General features: G+C 34.1%; 1 protein-coding gene across 1 annotated transcript; it reads right to left on the reverse strand.

Moving 5' to 3' along the window:
* Window positions 1-12864: 12864 nt before the first annotated feature.
* On the reverse strand, window positions 12865-14557 carry LOC141721139 (putative strigolactone esterase DAD2). The gene is made up of 2 exons (XM_074523899.1): window positions 14135-14557; window positions 12865-13535 (listed from the first exon to the last, which is right to left on the reverse strand). The coding sequence occupies exons 1-2, from the start codon at window positions 14503-14505 to the stop codon at window positions 13106-13108; spliced, it is 801 nt and encodes a 266-aa protein (XP_074380000.1). The 5' UTR covers window positions 14506-14557; the 3' UTR covers window positions 12865-13105.
* Window positions 14558-17435: the final 2878 nt, after the last annotated feature.

The following is a 17435-nucleotide window of genomic DNA, read 5'->3' on the forward strand; positions in this document are numbered from 1 at the left end:
AAGCTTCCTTCTTCAAATTCCATATCTTTTCTTGATTGGTCTGCATATTTCCTTTGACGATCTTGTGCGGCTATTAATCTTTTCTGGATAATTTTAACAACTTCCTTTGTCTGTTGTACCAATTCAGGTCCGAGTATTTTGCGTTCTCCTACTTCGTCCCAATATATTGGAGATCTACATTTGCGTCCATAAAGGGCTTCATAGGGTGGCATTCCAATGCTGGCATGATAACTGTTATTGTAAGCAAACTCTACCAGGGGTAAATGTTCGTCCCAACTTCCTTTGAAATCAATAGCACAAACACGTAACATATCCTCGATTGTCTGGATCGTTCTTTCACTTTGGCCATCCGTTTGGGGGTGATAAGCTGTACTCATATTCAGTCTTGTTCCCAAACATTCTTGAAAACTCTTCCAGAATCTTGAATTAAATCTTGGATCTCGATCAGATACGATAGACACTGGAACTCCATGACGAACTACAATTTCTTTTAGGTACATATGGACCAATTTGTCGAGCGAAAATCTTTCATTTATAGGCAGAAAATGAGCTGAGTTGGTAAGTCTATCCACTATAACCCAAATGGCATCGTGATTAGCCCTTGTCCTTGGTAATCCAACTATGAAATCCATGGTAATATGTTCGCACTTCCATTCTGGAATCTCCAATGGTTGTAGCAATCCGCTTGGTCTCTGATGCTCTGCTTTAACTTTCTGTCAGGTATAGCATTTGCTAATCCATTCCGTAATTTCCCTCTTCATATCTGGCCACCAATAATTCTTCTTTAAATCTCTGTACATTTTAGTACTCCCTGGATGGATGGAATATCTTGAACTATGTGCTTCTTGTAAAATTTCATTCTTTAACTCCGTCACTGGTGGAATCCAGATTCTAGATGAAAATCTCAAAATGCCTTGATCATCCTTCTGCGTGCATAATTCTTCACCTACCAAACGATTTATATCTTGATCCATTACATCTTTCTGACATTTCTTTATTTTCTCCAACAACTCCGGCTGGAAAGTCATACTGTACACTTTCGCTTCCCCAGGTTCGCAAACTCTAATTTCCAATTCCAATTTCTGAAATTCCTTATATATATCTTCAGGTACTGATAACTCATTTAATTTTTCCTTCCGACTTAACGCGTCTGCCACCACGTTCGCCTTACCGGGATGATAATTAATCGAGCAATCATAATCCTTGATCAATTCTAACCATCTCCTTTGCCTCATATTAAGTTCCTTTTGGGTAAATATATATTTCAAACTTTTGTGATCCGTGAAAATCTCACACTTTTCTCCATACAAATAATGTCTCCAAATCTTCAAAGCGAAAACTATAGCTGCTAACTCCAAATCATGAGTAGGGTACTTCTGTTCGTGTGGTTTCAATTGCCTTGACGCATACGCAATCACCTTGTCGTGCTGCATAAGAACACATCCTAATCCTTTGTAGGAAGCATCGCTATAAATTATGAAATTCCCTTGATCATCTGGAAGTGACAAAACAGGTGTTGTGATTAATCTCCGTTTCAATTCCTGAAAACTTTCTTCGCACTTGTCATTCCATATAAACTTTTCATTCTTTCGTGTAAGCTTTGTCAATGGTGTTGCAATTCTTGAGAAATTCTGAACGAATCGTCGATAATATCCTGCCAATCCCAAGAAACTTCTTACCTCAGTGGGTGTTCTCGGTCTCTCCCAATTCGTAATTGCTTCGATCTTTGTCGGGTCCACTTTGATCCCTTCGTTACTGACTATGTGTCCTAAGAACTGAACTTCTTGTAGCCAAAACTCACACTTCGACAATTAAGCATATAACTTCTTTTTCCTTAAAATCTCCAAAGTTGTCCTTAAATGTTCTGCATGATCCTCCTCCGTCTTTGAATAGATCAAAATATCGTCTATAAATACTATAACGAACTTGTCCAAATATTCCTTGAAAATTCTGTTCATCAGGTCCATAAACGTTGCTGGGGCGTTGGTCAATCCAAAAGACATCACTAAAAACTCGTAATGCCCATATCTTGTTCTGAAAGCTGTCTTTGGTATATCTTCTGGTTTAATCTTTAGTTGATGATATCCCGATCTTAAATCGATTTTGGAGAAATACTTGGCTCCCTTCAATTGGTCAAACAAATCATCAATTCTGGGTAACGGATACTTATTCTTGATTGTCAGCTTGTTGAACTCCCTATAGTCGATGCACAGTCTCATGCTTCCATCTTTCTTCTTGACAAATAATACCGGTGCACCCCACGGGGATACGCTGGGTCTAATTACTCCTTTCTCTAACAGCTCTTGTAATTGCTTTGCTAATTCTTTCATCTCAACGGCCGCCATTCTATACGGGGCCTTGGATACTGGTTCGGTTCCAGGTGCTAAATCGATTGCAAATTCAATTTCTCTATTTGGAGGAAGTCCTGGTAACTCGTCGGGAAATACGTCTGGAAATTCATTTACAACTGGAATATCTTTAAGTTTTGCTGGCACCTGACTTCTGTCGATCATATATGCTATGAAATGCTCACATCCTTGTCGTAGTAACTTCTTGGCTTGAATCATCGTTAAGAACTTCTTTACCTGCTTCTGTCCCTTGAACGTTACTATTCTTTCGTCTGGCGTTTTCACCATTACTTTCTTATTTCGACAATCTATCTGAGCATCATGCTTAGATAACCAATCCATTCCTAATATAACGTCAAATTCTCCTAACTTAAACGGTATCAAATCTACACAAAACTTACTACCAGAAATCTCAATCTCACAATTCCCACAAACTTGGTTAACAGTTACACGTTCTTGATTTGCTAATTCCACAGTCATTATTTCATTTAAATACCCAACTGGACAATTTAACTTACTAACAAAATCTTGTAAAAAAAACGATCGAGTTGCTCCCGAATCTATTAACACTTTGGCACATAAAGAGTTCACATTAAGCGTACCTGCCATGACATCCGTATCCTGGATAGAATCCTTCACTGACATATCGAAAACTCTAGCCCTTGGAGTCTCATTTACTGCTGGGGTAGATCCCATAATTCTCAATGCATTACTAACTGGGGTTGGTGTCTTGCAATCCCTGGCCATATGTCCTGGCTTCCCACATTTAAAGCATGTAAATCCAATGACTGGAACCTTCACTGCTGGATTCCGGATAGGTTGATCCTTATTTGCTGGCTCTCTTGCTGGCTAATTTCGGCACTCCCTCGAGTAGTGCCCTTTCTGGTTGCATTTAAAACATACCACATTCAACTTGTTACAAACTCCTTCATGCTTCTTTCCACATACTTGACAATCTGGAAAAGTTAATCTCAACTGATTCGGCTGATTCACATTAGCTGAACGATTGCCCTGGCCTCCGTCACCTACATTTTGTCTCCTGAAATTAAAATTTCTCCCTGGCTGGAACTTGCCCTTCTTAAAGTTTGAAAACTTCCCTATTTGTGACTAACCCTCACTTCCTCCAACTTTCCTTTTCTTGCTTTCCTTTTCCTTCTGGAACATCTCACTCTCCGTCTCTGCAATCATAGCCTTCTGTACCACTCCTGCATAGGTATCCAATTCAAAAATGGCTACCTTCCCTCTGATCCATGGTTTCAAACCTTGCTGGAATATTTTAGCTTTCTTCCTATCACTATCAACATACGACGGCACATACCTTGACAATTCCTCAAATTTACCCTCATAATCTGTTACCGATATATTCCCTTGCTTTAACTCTAAAAACTTCAACTCCATTTGATCCTGAACAAACTGAGGAAAATACTTTTCTAAAAACAATTCCTTGAACCTTTCCCAACTAATAACATCTGTGCCTTCCAATGTCTTCACCATTTCCCACCAATAGGTGGCCTCATTCTTCAGATAGTAACTTGCAAACTCAACCTTCTGTTCCTCTTTCACTTTCACTAAGGCAAATGCCTTTTCTATTTCTTTTAACCAAACATTTGCTTCAATTGGCTCTAAGGAACCCTTGAATTCTGGTGGGTTTATTGCCTGAAAAGTTTTGAAAGTTACCTGGGGATTGGTCTGTCTTTGTTGTTGTTGTGCCAGGTGAACTGTTTGTTGGGCCAAGATTTGAAGAATCTGGGCTATTGCTGGGTCCATAGGTCCTGGGTTCACATTCTGGTTTATATCATTTTGATTGTTATTGTTGTTGGTTTCTTCATTCTGGGTGTTGGTGCAGGTATTTCTTTTGGGAGGCATTCTCTGTAAAGAATCAATCAACTTATTTAGCTTTTGAATCAATCTTTTACATAAAAGAATAGTTTTGCAAAACAGAAATATTTCTTTTTGAAAACAGTTGTGACTAAATAAATTGCATGCTTCTTTACAGAATATAAACAGTTATGGAAAACAGGGCACATGGTATCACAGGGTATAACTGGTGCAATAAAATAAATGACAGTGCTGGAAAGGAAAAAGGTACTGATATATATAGATCAAAAGTTTTAGGGTAGTACAAGCGTAAAGACGCTTCGGAAGTAAAAGCAAAAAGGGTACAACAACCTACTCACTAGTCAGCATAGCTAGTCTATAAATACAACTCAAAAGTCTTCTGATACACACTACACACTACTGTCCATACTACATAACCATACAACACTACTCAGTATCTCCATCTCTGAATCTCTGGCTCATGGCAAATCTGGACCTCCTATCTCCTCAAGCTCCTCTAGAACCCACTTAGCCCACTCTACTAGGAAATCAGGGGTGATGTCCTCATGTGTAGCCTCAACAATCCTTACAGCAGCTATTCTACGAAACGCCTGGAGCCTCTCCCTAAGTCGCCTCTCACCACTCCCCATCTCTCTGGTACGCATGATATGCAATAACTCCTGGATCTGACCCTGTAGGAATCGCTGCTCCATAAGGCAAGCCTCAAACTGATGATATGGGACAGGATAGGAAGAGAACTGGAAAGGTACTCCTGTGACTGAATGACTAGTAAAGCCTGAATCAGCAGGTGGGGGTCCTCTGACAGGTGGCCTCATGCCTGGAGGTGGAATAGCCTGCAATGGTACGGGCTGCAACACTGGTGGAGGTAGAATAGCCAATGCTGGTGGAACAACAGGACGTGGATGCGAAAACGGCACTCCAACTGAAGGCTCTGAGTGATCAGCTGATACGGGAATAAAAGAGTCGGTCATCTCTGCTATCTGAAATCATATCGTAATATAAGAATCTCGTACCGCAACGCAAACTATACTAATACCGGTTATACCATAACACTCAACCTCTCGACGTTCTATCATCCTATACCTTACTTTTAATCCTATCCCTCTACCCATTCCCGTCAACCTAGGCTTGTGTCAGTGACTTATAACTTGTAGCTCTGATACCAAACCTGTGGCGCCTTCCAAACCCGGGTCAGAAGTTTGGGGTCCACACACACACCTTAATTATAACCTGCTTATAACAATAATAAAGATAATAGTAATATATGCAATGACCCTACTTACCAACCACCACGGACCGCAACAGGTTAAAGTATGCACACAAGCCAAACACACTAATATATTACAAACCGTTCAAATCCCAACTATTTCAAACTCAAACTGAGTATTAAACATTATTACAACTTTTTACAAACTTAAATTATTCCAAATGAAGCCTACTAGCTCAGCTTTCTCAACCTGAACCCCTAGCTCTCGCGCTGGACTGGGGATCCTCTTTACCAACTGGTTCCTTTTTAACTGGAAAGAATATAAACAACCTCGCACAAATGAGCTAACTAGCTCAGCAAGTCATAATGACAAAACTGAGAATAATGATCATCAGGTGAATATGGTTATGATATCAAGTGAACAATGGATTATGATTTAGAATTGGATATTATACTTTTAATTTAAAACCAAGTTTAGGCTGCTGATCAGTCACGCACTAACCTCGAGCAAGACACACAACATTGCTCTAACTACTGGATCCAAGGCACACATTGGCCTAACTTGACCATTATATGGTCTGACCACGAATCTGGTCCACAATTTTATAAAAACAATCCAATTCTAACATAATAACAGAATATGCAATAATAAACAATAACCGAAATCATTAACAACAATAAATGTTTAACAATGAAAGGGTTTCAATCCTTGTAAGGATCAACAAGGTACTTTCAAAGCTTGAATGCTGGGTAATGAAATAATTGGATAACAAAGGAATCAACGTTTCAAGGTTTCAAGGATTTGGTCTTTCAAAGCATAAGATATCATGGATTGAGTATATAATAATTCAGTTCAGTGTCTGGTATTTAGTTTGTATGTATTTGTGGAGTAGTATCGTAGATTTGTGGTTCGTGTTTGGGTATACAATAATCAATGGCTTAGAAAGAATATGGTTCATAGCTCAGAAACAATAACTGAAATCAGGATTTAGGTTTCCGTGCTTCAAAGCACTTGCAATGTCAACAAGACTATCAAGAATTACAATATCTCGAGAAAGTTCAGAACACTTGCCTGATATTAGCTTACTATCCTGCACTTGCTTTCAATCACAATCGTCTTACTCCTCAACTACCTGTTTCCCTTTCCTACGCCTTGCCTCTTCTGCTCACATATCATAAGCATCTATCAATCATCAACTCACAGGATTCTATTCAACACATACTTCTATCTACCCTTCGTTTTACCCAAATCCGATTAACGGATTGAAATCTATGCAATAACCAAGTAAACACCGAATATATACACCGATAGTCAATTAATAAGTCACATATAGCACATAATACATCACGTAATCAATGATAAATTATTTATAAAGAAGTCTAGGGTCATAAATAGGCTTTCTGGTATTTAAAATGATTTTTAAAATATTTTTCGGAATTAAAACGGGTGGTTGGATCAATTTCGGAATAATAAACAGGGTTCGGTTGGCCAATTCTGGCTTCGAAACAATTTTAGAATAATTCTCGAGCCTTGGAAATAATTTAGAATAATATTTTAAAGCTCGAAACTATTTTTCAGAATTTTTAAATCATTTTTAAATAATTAAATCTAATTAAATAATTAATTAAAATCAATTAATAATTAATTAAATCAATTAATCAATTAATTTTCGAATTAATTGACTAATTAATCAATTAAAAATTAACTGAAATTAATTAACTAATTAATTCAGATTTATTTGTGAATAAAAAATAATTTTCGGAATTAAAATAATAATTTTTAGAATTTTCAGAAATTAAAAACGATTTTTTATAATAAAAATAAATAGGAAATATGATTTTTAAACATTTTATAAACAGGAATCCTAAATTTGCAAAGTCTGGAAACTTCAGGGACCTAACTGTATCGTTTTCAAAACTGCAGGGACCAAACTGCAATTTTGCAGTCCAGTCGCCGGAAAAAGTCGGGGGTGGCCGGAGAAGATGATCCCGGCGTCCTCACTCCACCAACACCTCCAGATCAACACTACACAACACCAGGAACTTGTTCATGCATTCAAAACATTCTAATCATCCCTGTTCTGGCCGGAAATTGGCCAAGAACATCGCCGGTTTCCGGCGAACATCGCAAATCTTTAAAACACAACTCCTTTCGATTCAAGCATCCTCTGTTAACGAGCTATATATCAATCGATTGCAAATTTTATAAGGAACACAACCCACTATAAATCAACAGCTAATAACCCCTGAATCAAAAACCCCCAAATTTCAATTGAAAACATTCATACGGGAAAATAAGCTCTACAACATGCAATCATCAAATCATACAAACAATCATCCGAACAAAAATTCATATTTTTAATAAAATAAATTCGAAAATAATTAAATTTTTAGAAAAATAACCTTGATTTCTGCAGTGAAACAAAGCTCAGAACCTGATAGAACACCTCAAATCCTCCGTTTTGGTTACTCAAGCTTTAAAAACAGAGATCGGTAACGCCTTCGTTTTGCTGTTTGATTTTTAGAACAGTTTATGTAATTAGGGTTTTTCTCTGAAAATTATATAATTAACTATCTGCAAATGATTTTGATACGAAATAAAATACGGTAAAAGGCTATTCATAATTATGGAAAATTAGTATCCCGTTGGATCATTCCGGATATAAAACGGTACGTTTATTTGTAAAAACTGATCCAAACGGTATCGGTTTTCGGGATAATTATCCAAATCAGTACAATTTGTACTGCAGTCTTGGTCTCAGTGCCTGGTTACACGTATTACGAAGTGATAATTGGGATAGTTTAATAAAAAGCTCCCGTTTATCGAAAATACGGGTTTTATTGATTTACCGAAACGAATAGTGTATCGAAAATGTTGCGCCGGGACCCACGCAGGACAAACCGTACGCCGGATCGAAAAAGTCGAAACATGGAATATGCTCGGAATATTACAATTAGGTTAGGAAGGAGTTCTCGAAAGAGTTTCGGGTTCCAAAAACGTAACAACGGTTGACGTCGGTTGGTTCCCGATTTTATAAAATAGATTTTAATTACCCGAAAAAAGATTTTAGAAATTTCATATGATTCTTATAAATCCATAAACCAACATAAAAATAATTAGGAAGATATGACAATTATCTATATTTTATTTTGGACATATAAAAATTAAAATACTCAATTAATATTATTTTTGAATATTCAAGTACAGATAACACTTAACAATTAACTCACAGAATAGATACTGGGCACACATAATAATATCAAAAATAATTACACGATATATCCCGGATATTACAAAGTATATGTCAAAACACCGGTTGACTGTTAAAATAATAAATCATATATATTTATTATTTTCTAAAAAAAAATTCATGTCACTGAAATATATAGATATTAACATCCGTACGGTTGGATCAATCATAAAAAATTTTTAAAAAATTGAAACATTAATATGAGACTAAACACTAGTTACAAGTACTATTCAAAAAATTGGTTGATTGTCAAAATAACAAATAAAATAAATTTATTTTTTTTTAAATTTTTATCATGACACTAAAATATAAAGATATCAACATTCGTACGGTTGGATCATCTATAAATATTTTTAAAAAAATCAAAACATTAATACGAGACTAAACACTAGTTATAAGTACAGGTCAAAACACAGGTTGATTGTTAAAATAACAAACCAAATACTTTTTTTTTCTAAAAATTTTGTCATGTCACTAAAATGTATAGATTTGAACATCCGTACGGGTGGATCATTCATAAATATTTTTAAAAAAATTGAAACATTAATACTAGACTAAACACTAGTTACAAGTAGTGTTCAAACAATTGGTTGATTGTCAAAATAACAAACAAAATAAATTTATTTTTTTATAAATTTTTTATCATGTCACTAAAATATATAGATATTAACATCTGTACGGTTGAATCATTCATAAATATTTTTTAAAAAATTGAAATATTAATATGAGACTAAACACTAGTTACAAGTAGTGTTCAAACAATTGGTTGATTGTCAAAATAACAAACAAAATAAATTTATTTTTTTCTAAAATTTTTATCATGTCACTAAAATATATAAATATTAACATCCGTATGGTTGGATCATTCATAAATATTTAAAAAATCGAAACATCAATCAAGAAATAAATACTAGTTATAAGTAGTAGTTAAATCACTTGTTAATTATTAAAATATCAAATTAAAAAATTTATTTTTAATATCTGATTTTTTTCAAAATATAGTTTGACATTCGTATAATTCAATAATTTAAAAATATTTATAAAAAATCTGAATAAAATTAATAATAATTAAATATATAAAAAATAATTTTTTATTTTTTTATTTTTTTCGAGCCGAGCTCGAGCCGAACATGCCAAAAGCTCGGCTCGAGCTCCTTTTCTTAACGAACACATTTTTGTGTTCGAGCTCGAGCTCGAGCCCTTAACGAACCGAGCCGAACCGAGCCCTTAACGAGCCGAACTCGAGTTTGTTCACGAACAGCTCGGTTCGCGAACAGCTCTATTTACAAATGTAATGTAATATAAAGAGAGAGAACCCTTTAAATGTGGCAAGCGGGCAGATAGGATTGGAGGTAGTTGCCCACTTCATTTCTTCTGTCCTGTTTTTTCACCTGACTGACAGAATAATTTTAAAAATAACAAATTGGTCGGGCAGCATTGCAGCTTTTTTTAGTTACATTTATCATTTCAACACAATTTTCTGATCTCTGCTACGTGTGACACATGCATGCAAGTCTGGAAACCACAAATCGATTCTTCTCTTCGGCATTTATTTTTCAAAATGCATTTGAGACTTGCGTTTGCAGTTCATAAATATATCTAATCAGTTTTCACCAAAGTCATGTCATGTACCTCACTAATAAGCGCAATAGAAATTGGCGTTTATGTTTCCGCTGGATAACGCAAGTTGTGTTTTTAAGTGAAATGGGTCAACTTCTCGTGCTGGTGAGATTTTGGACATTTTTTCCCAAATTATCATACTCGGAAACATCACCCTAAAATTTGTGTTATGAGGTCGATCGGGTATTACAGTGGACATGCAAGTTAAATATATATACCATTTCTTATCATTTTTCTCTTAATGTTAATCTAAGGATCCTTCTCTAAAAAAACAATACACAAAACCTAAAATCAGAATGAGACAAATTATATAACTCCAGATACAAGAACATTACAAACCAAATACATGCACGCACTCTTTTATATATATATATATATATATATATATATATATATATATATATTCTCCGCCAAAATGCTTATTTGAAACATTTCCCCTACAAAATTGTCTTTCTTGAGAACCATAGGCGGATATTAAGCCTAAATCCAAATAAAAAAAAAATCAATTTCGTCCTCAGTGTAATGCGAGATGAATCACCTCCGAAAATAAAAACAAGTTGCACTAATGTTAGAATCATAAAAAAGAAACACCCTCAAGCCTCAACAAGGCTGAACCGAGTAAGAAAACTATTGGTACAGTATGATAGAGAATTCAATGGAATGTCTGATAACTTGTGGGGGCAAAAAGGCTATCAATTTTTATTTGTTTTTCATATAAATGATGAAATTCGCTTATGGCAACAATGGCCAATGGATTTAGCGAAAGTGAAAACAATGGCCAACGGTAGTGTCACCGCTACAAAGGTTCCAGTTCCTTATAAAATTGAAAGAGAGTCATTCACCTTGAAGTGTCATGTCGATAAGGAATGAAGATCAAAGAGTATTTTGAAACCGATGAATAGGGTTGTCAACAAAATTTGAAAAATCCGATATTCGTCCGAAAAATTTACATTTGTATCCGAAATAAAATGGATATTATCCGTATCCGAAACAAACCGGATATTATCCGTATTCGAATCCGACGATTGCGGATACAGATACAGATATAAGTATATTCGTATCCGATAATATCTGAATCCGAATATATATATATATATATTAAATATTCAAATAATTTAGAATTTATTATATTAAATTTAAAGTATATATATTTATATATATATATATATATATTAAATATTATGTTTATACAAATTTTATAGACATATATTAAAAAATCACTTGAGTTCAACAATTTAAAGATATCAATTATATTGAAAAGATAAATAAAATTAATTTTTTGAAAAATTAAAATAGGATTAAATCACTTCAACTCTTATTTTAATTTTTAAAACTGAATTTTTATTTTTTACAATTTTTTTTTTATTTTTTTTCAATTTTTAATATAAAAATAAAAAAATTGATTGAAAATCGGATTCGGATTCGGATCCGGATATTATCCGTATCCGGATAGTATCCGTCGGATCCTGATTCAGATATTATTCTTTAAATATTTCCGGATTCGGATGCGGATACAGATACGAATTTTCGGATTCGGATCCGAATACGAATATAGGCGGATCCGTATCCGAATTATCCGTTTAACAGTCCTACCGATGAAAACATGTACCATTGAAAGTTTCTCCTGAAAGAGCGTTAAATGAATAAATTATAATGGAAAATCTTTGTTTAAAATATGTTGGCCTATTTGACTTTTAATAACTAAGTATTTGGGGGCAACGCGTTAAATGACTAAACTATGGAAAATCTTTGTTTAAAGTATGTTGGCCTATTTGACTTTTAATAACTAAGTATTTGGGGGCAACGCATTAAATGACTAAACTATGGAAAATCTTTGTTTAAAGTATATTGGCCTATTTGACTTTTAATAACTAAGTATTTGGGGGTAACTTATACGCAGTTCAACTAATTCTCCAAATTGCTAGCACAATATCTTAACATTAGTCTATCACTGACCCTTCTTTTTAAACCCGTGCATCTACCTAGAATCGAACTTAAAATTTTGTAAGGGTAAAATTCTCAAGCCCCTATATTAATCAAATGAGCTACCGGGATATGTACCTATTTGAAATCTTACATAGAGCAGTTGACATTTCTAAGACTGAACTTGACTTTTGATTTGGGTTGTAAATCTAATCATTATCATCGTAAATTCGATGACTTGCGAATATAACTAAAATCACATACTCCCGATATGCAATGACAAAACAAATAAGACAAATACCACTAAACAATACGAGTGGCAGTCGCATTTGACGGACCACTGTAATTTCCAATCTAACACGAAGTGGATAGTACGAAAACGTTTTCTCACATTGTTTCTTTTGTTATGTATACCAAGTGAACGGTAGGGGTTAAAATCAAACACAAAGTCTAAACAAAACAAGAAAAAAAGACAAAGATAAAGTAGACGTAGTCACACGAAACTAGCGCAAATGTTCTCTTATCCTCTGTAGATATTTATAGGATAACTCCAAATTAAGTGGACACAAAACTTTCACAACCATTATTCGACACCACTCCCCCCCTTCTCAGTTTTGGACCACAAAACCATTAGGTGTAGTTACAAGACGAGTCTCAGCCAAACATTAAGACTAACTTAGGTAAATAAAATCTCAATTTCTCAAAACATTTATCAAATGATGTCCGAACAATGTCGCAATAGATCATATAAACAACTATAGGCTGTTGATCAAAGTTACGAATTAACTCACTATAGAATCATCATTCGATACAATATCTGATAAATATTTTTGAAACTCCTTGTATTCGCTCTCTCGTCGTGATATCTAGCCAAATGCACAAACTATAATGTGATTTGGCCAGATGAGCAGTACGGGTCACCGGGAAAGTGCGCGACTTAGCTCGTGAGCTAACAATCCCGGTGCACTCATATGTGGCAAATGTCCCTCTATGTTCAACATCACCACCGTGTTCCGACCACCTAGGTGGTTTTTCAGGTAGGTTGCCACGGATGCTGGTACGGACACGTCTTTAGCTGTTTGAATTATGCAACATGGAACTTTGACCAGGCCTAAAACTCCCCTTAGATCACTGTTAAAGACGGTACGTGACACGAATAATGAAATATCGGGCCTCATGTTGAACAGTGTTCGGCTAAATTCACGAACAGCAGTCGGAACATCAGCTCCGACTGCCAGTGGAGCAAAGCCGTGCACCCATGCCTCGTAATTTGCCTCCATTGCCGAGAACAATTTTTCTATTTCACCTTGCTCAAATCCTCCATGGTACTCTGGATCATTCAAAAACCTGCAAAGTTGTTCATTAAGTTACCAATTTGCTTGCAACAAAATCATGCTATTACATCCAGCTGAAAAAGTACTCCGTTCTAATAAACTTGATTCACTACACACTAAATCATAAACATAAACACACAAGAACAAAACACAAAACATACATGCTTAAACACGCACACAGCAATAGGCAGCGCAAATTGGTAAATATTGATGATTTCTAGTATCAAATTGAGTAAATATGCTTCGACTTTGCTTTCAAAAAATCAATAAATTCTCTTTCAATCCCCCTTGTCAAATTAAGTCGATATCAAGAACAAAAATATTAAACCTTGCAAAGTCAAAATTACATCATCCATTAAAATTATAATTTTCCAATTATAGAACCCAAAACAACCCCTAATTTCATACCATTTCAGTACAACCGCAATAACACAAATCAAATCATTAAAAACAAACTAATACTATACCTTAAAAACATAAAAAATAATCGGTTACACTCGTGTGGAAACCGATATCGGGGAGAACTAAACCTTCTGCAAACAAATTCTGTTTTGCAGAAAGTTTAGTTCTCGGGTTCTCACAACACCCGAGTGTTATATCCAAAAACTTTACCTGGGAGAAGCACCGATGAGAATGAGCTTAGTGAAAAGCTCAGGCCTACGTATGGCAGCTAAAATACCAATCATAGCAGAAACAGAGTGACCCACATAAAAGCAACGATCAACACCCAAGAAATCAAGAATGCTGAGAAGATCATCAACATAAGGATCAAGAGAAGTGTAGCGACGAAAATCAAAGTAATCAGGATTAACACTGCCAGCACAAACTAAATCATACAAAATGACTTTGTAAGAAGGTAAGAAATAAGGTAGAATGCGATTCCAGGCAGATTGATCGGTGCCGAAACCGTGGGCGAGGAAGAGGACCCGACGCCCGGATCCGATGACCCGGACGTTGAGAGCGTCTAAGAGAGATTGACCCATTTGGGGTTGTGGAAAATGTGTGTGTGTTGTATGGATATATTACATTATCTTGAAGGTTTTTGGTGGTCTGGTATTTATATTGTCATTATTCATAGAGGGGTGTACTGACAAGACAAATGTGTTGTGACCTCACCCTAGATAGATTTTCTCCATTTTTTTAATATATGGATTTTTGTTTTTGGATAATTTATGGAAAATGTTGAATTCAGAGTAGGATTTTAATTTTCAGAGCAAAAGAGCTTTGTAAATACTGAATTACCCTCACACTAATTTTTACTAGGATTATTGATATAAATCCATAGATGACATTTTGGTCTTTACACATTTTTTTGCTCTGAAAATTAGAAATCTGCTCTGAATTTAACATTTTCCTAATTTATTTGTGAGAGTAAACTGGACATATTTTTCAATGTGAATTATTTTGAAAATTGAAATTTTGTTTTAAGAATAGTTTTTTTTTTAGTTTTGTATCTTTGGGAAATTTTTATTTTGTATTTTGGCTAATTGTCTAGCATTTTTTGGAGGGGTTCTATTAAAAATTATGGTATTTTTTGGATTAGTGAACAGTAGTGATCTCATCCAAATTTAGATTACTATTTGAATAACTGTTGAAATGAAATTTGGAATAATTTATTTCAAATTTAAATTTTTGGATCATTATTGAATTTACCCTTAAAATCCTTGTGAGAAAAAGTAAAGTTCCGTTTTAATTTTTGCTTATACATCTTTTGCATGATAACTCAATGGTTGATAATTAGAGTTTCCAGATTTCGCTGAATTCAAATCTCCTTTATCTATTACCACAGATAGAAATTTGTTGTACATCATTAATGGGAATTTTGCTCAAACGAGTCATTTTAAAACAGCACGACACTGACATATCCACTAATAAATTTACTACTCCTTCCTTGACTCTCATTAATTTGTACACAAATTATTTGGATACGGAATTAAAAAAATTATAATTTAGGGAGACATGAGCAGTGTGTAAATTATTGGACCAATCAGAATTAATGTATAAATAGAGTGTATTGAAAGAATTATTATAAAATTGTATTATCTTTATTTTTAGTAACTTTTAAAATATAAAGAACCAGAGACATTCAAAAAGTTAAAGTGTATATAGTTAAAGGTGACAAATGAAGTATTTGGAGATTGTTAAGATAACATATATTTATATGAAATTCTCATTTTAACACCTTGAAACTGAAATTCTAAGAGAAGAATTACTTAGGTAAAACAACCAGATTGATATTTTCAAATTCACCTGCAAAATTTATGAAATATTATTTTCAGAGTCTTTTTTTTAAAATTTCTAAAGCAAAAATATGAGAAATTATGAAATTATCATGTCTTAATATTTTCAAAGAGCTTTTTACTGTGAATGTGGGGGCAATTTTATCTTTTTACTTTTTCTTTGCTCTGAGAAATAACAAAATTGCTCTTAAAATAATATTTTTCAAAATTTATCATAGAAACTGTACTAAGTTATTAAGGATGTTCAAAAAATCCGTCAAACTGTGAATCCGGACCGGACCACGACAATCTGAACCAAGAAAAATTGAAACTGCTAAAACTATTTTTAATGGTTTGGTTAACCAGAACGTTCACACATAAATGATTTGGTTATAGTTTCTAATAAATCAAAACCGTTATAATCCTACTGAACCGTTATTATATATACATATATATATTCTATTATATACCTCCAAGTTAAAATTATAAATTATGATTTTGTTTATGTGTGGGTGTATATTTTAATAAAATTATCAAATTACTTTTTGAACAAAAACTCCAGCTAATATGTCGCAGTTATATTCTAATTCATATATTTAGTATAATTTAAATTAAATTAAAGTATATAAAAATCATATGTAAACTAAATATTTGTAAATATATATCATAGAACTTATACGTAATATATAATACGAATATATAACAAATTTTATATTATATTTACTTAAATAATTGTTTCCTTGTAAATTTAATAAAAACAAAACAAAAGTAAATAATTAATAATGAATTCGCTCCGAAGCAAGTGATGTTGTGCTTTAGAAAAACTAACTGAATCAGCTAATAATGCGCTACATGATATAAAAAGGGTAGATCCAATTAAGTGGCATACATACATACCCCAGTGGAATCTGTAGGAGAAGTAAGTTCATCCTAAGTTTGTATACATTGCAAAACAAAAGAGAGTAGGGGTCACATTATAAACAGGAATCAGATTCAAATCCATCATTTCAATGGTGGGAGCCTTCATCTATGGCCAATTACCCACATACTATGAATGTATAAATTTAAATGGTCCCTCGTTTTCTTGTTTCCGCATTCTTCCCACTGACACCTAAATAGCTAATTCTAGACTCTCCTCTTTTTTCTGCCACACATACACACACGATATATCTTACACAAATTTAACTAGCTAGCAACCACATCTATGCAGCTAGCAATCCTTGTAAACTTTGGGAACTTGATCTGTATAGATTACACTAGACTTCAGGCCCGCAACACTCGCACTATGTTACTCCTTTGGTGTTATTTGGACGCCACACTTATTTCGTGTCAAATTATTTGATTAAATTGTGAAAATTTTGATCAATTTAAAAACTAACTAAGAGCGAACTTTCAATTTAAAAGAGAAATAAGAATAAGATAAAACTGCGAAAAGATTATTTATTAGCAAAGTCCGTTTAATATAAGTATTGTTATTACTTTTTGTTATGAAGTCATACATGGCATACTTGTTTATTAATATATTATAGTCACTATGCGTACCAGGATCCAAACATATGACAATGTTCCATGTACCCAAATTTCAAATCATTCATATCTCGACTGGATGCATGTCAAGTTCGACTCTTACTACCCTAATCAGAGTAATATAACACCCCCGAAGTTACGGCATACTATACCGCGTGTAGTAAATA

Source organism: Apium graveolens, chromosome 4, assembly GCF_009905375.1.
Source record: "Apium graveolens cultivar Ventura chromosome 4, ASM990537v1, whole genome shotgun sequence".
NCBI classification, from domain to species: Eukaryota; Viridiplantae; Streptophyta; class Magnoliopsida; order Apiales; family Apiaceae; genus Apium; species Apium graveolens.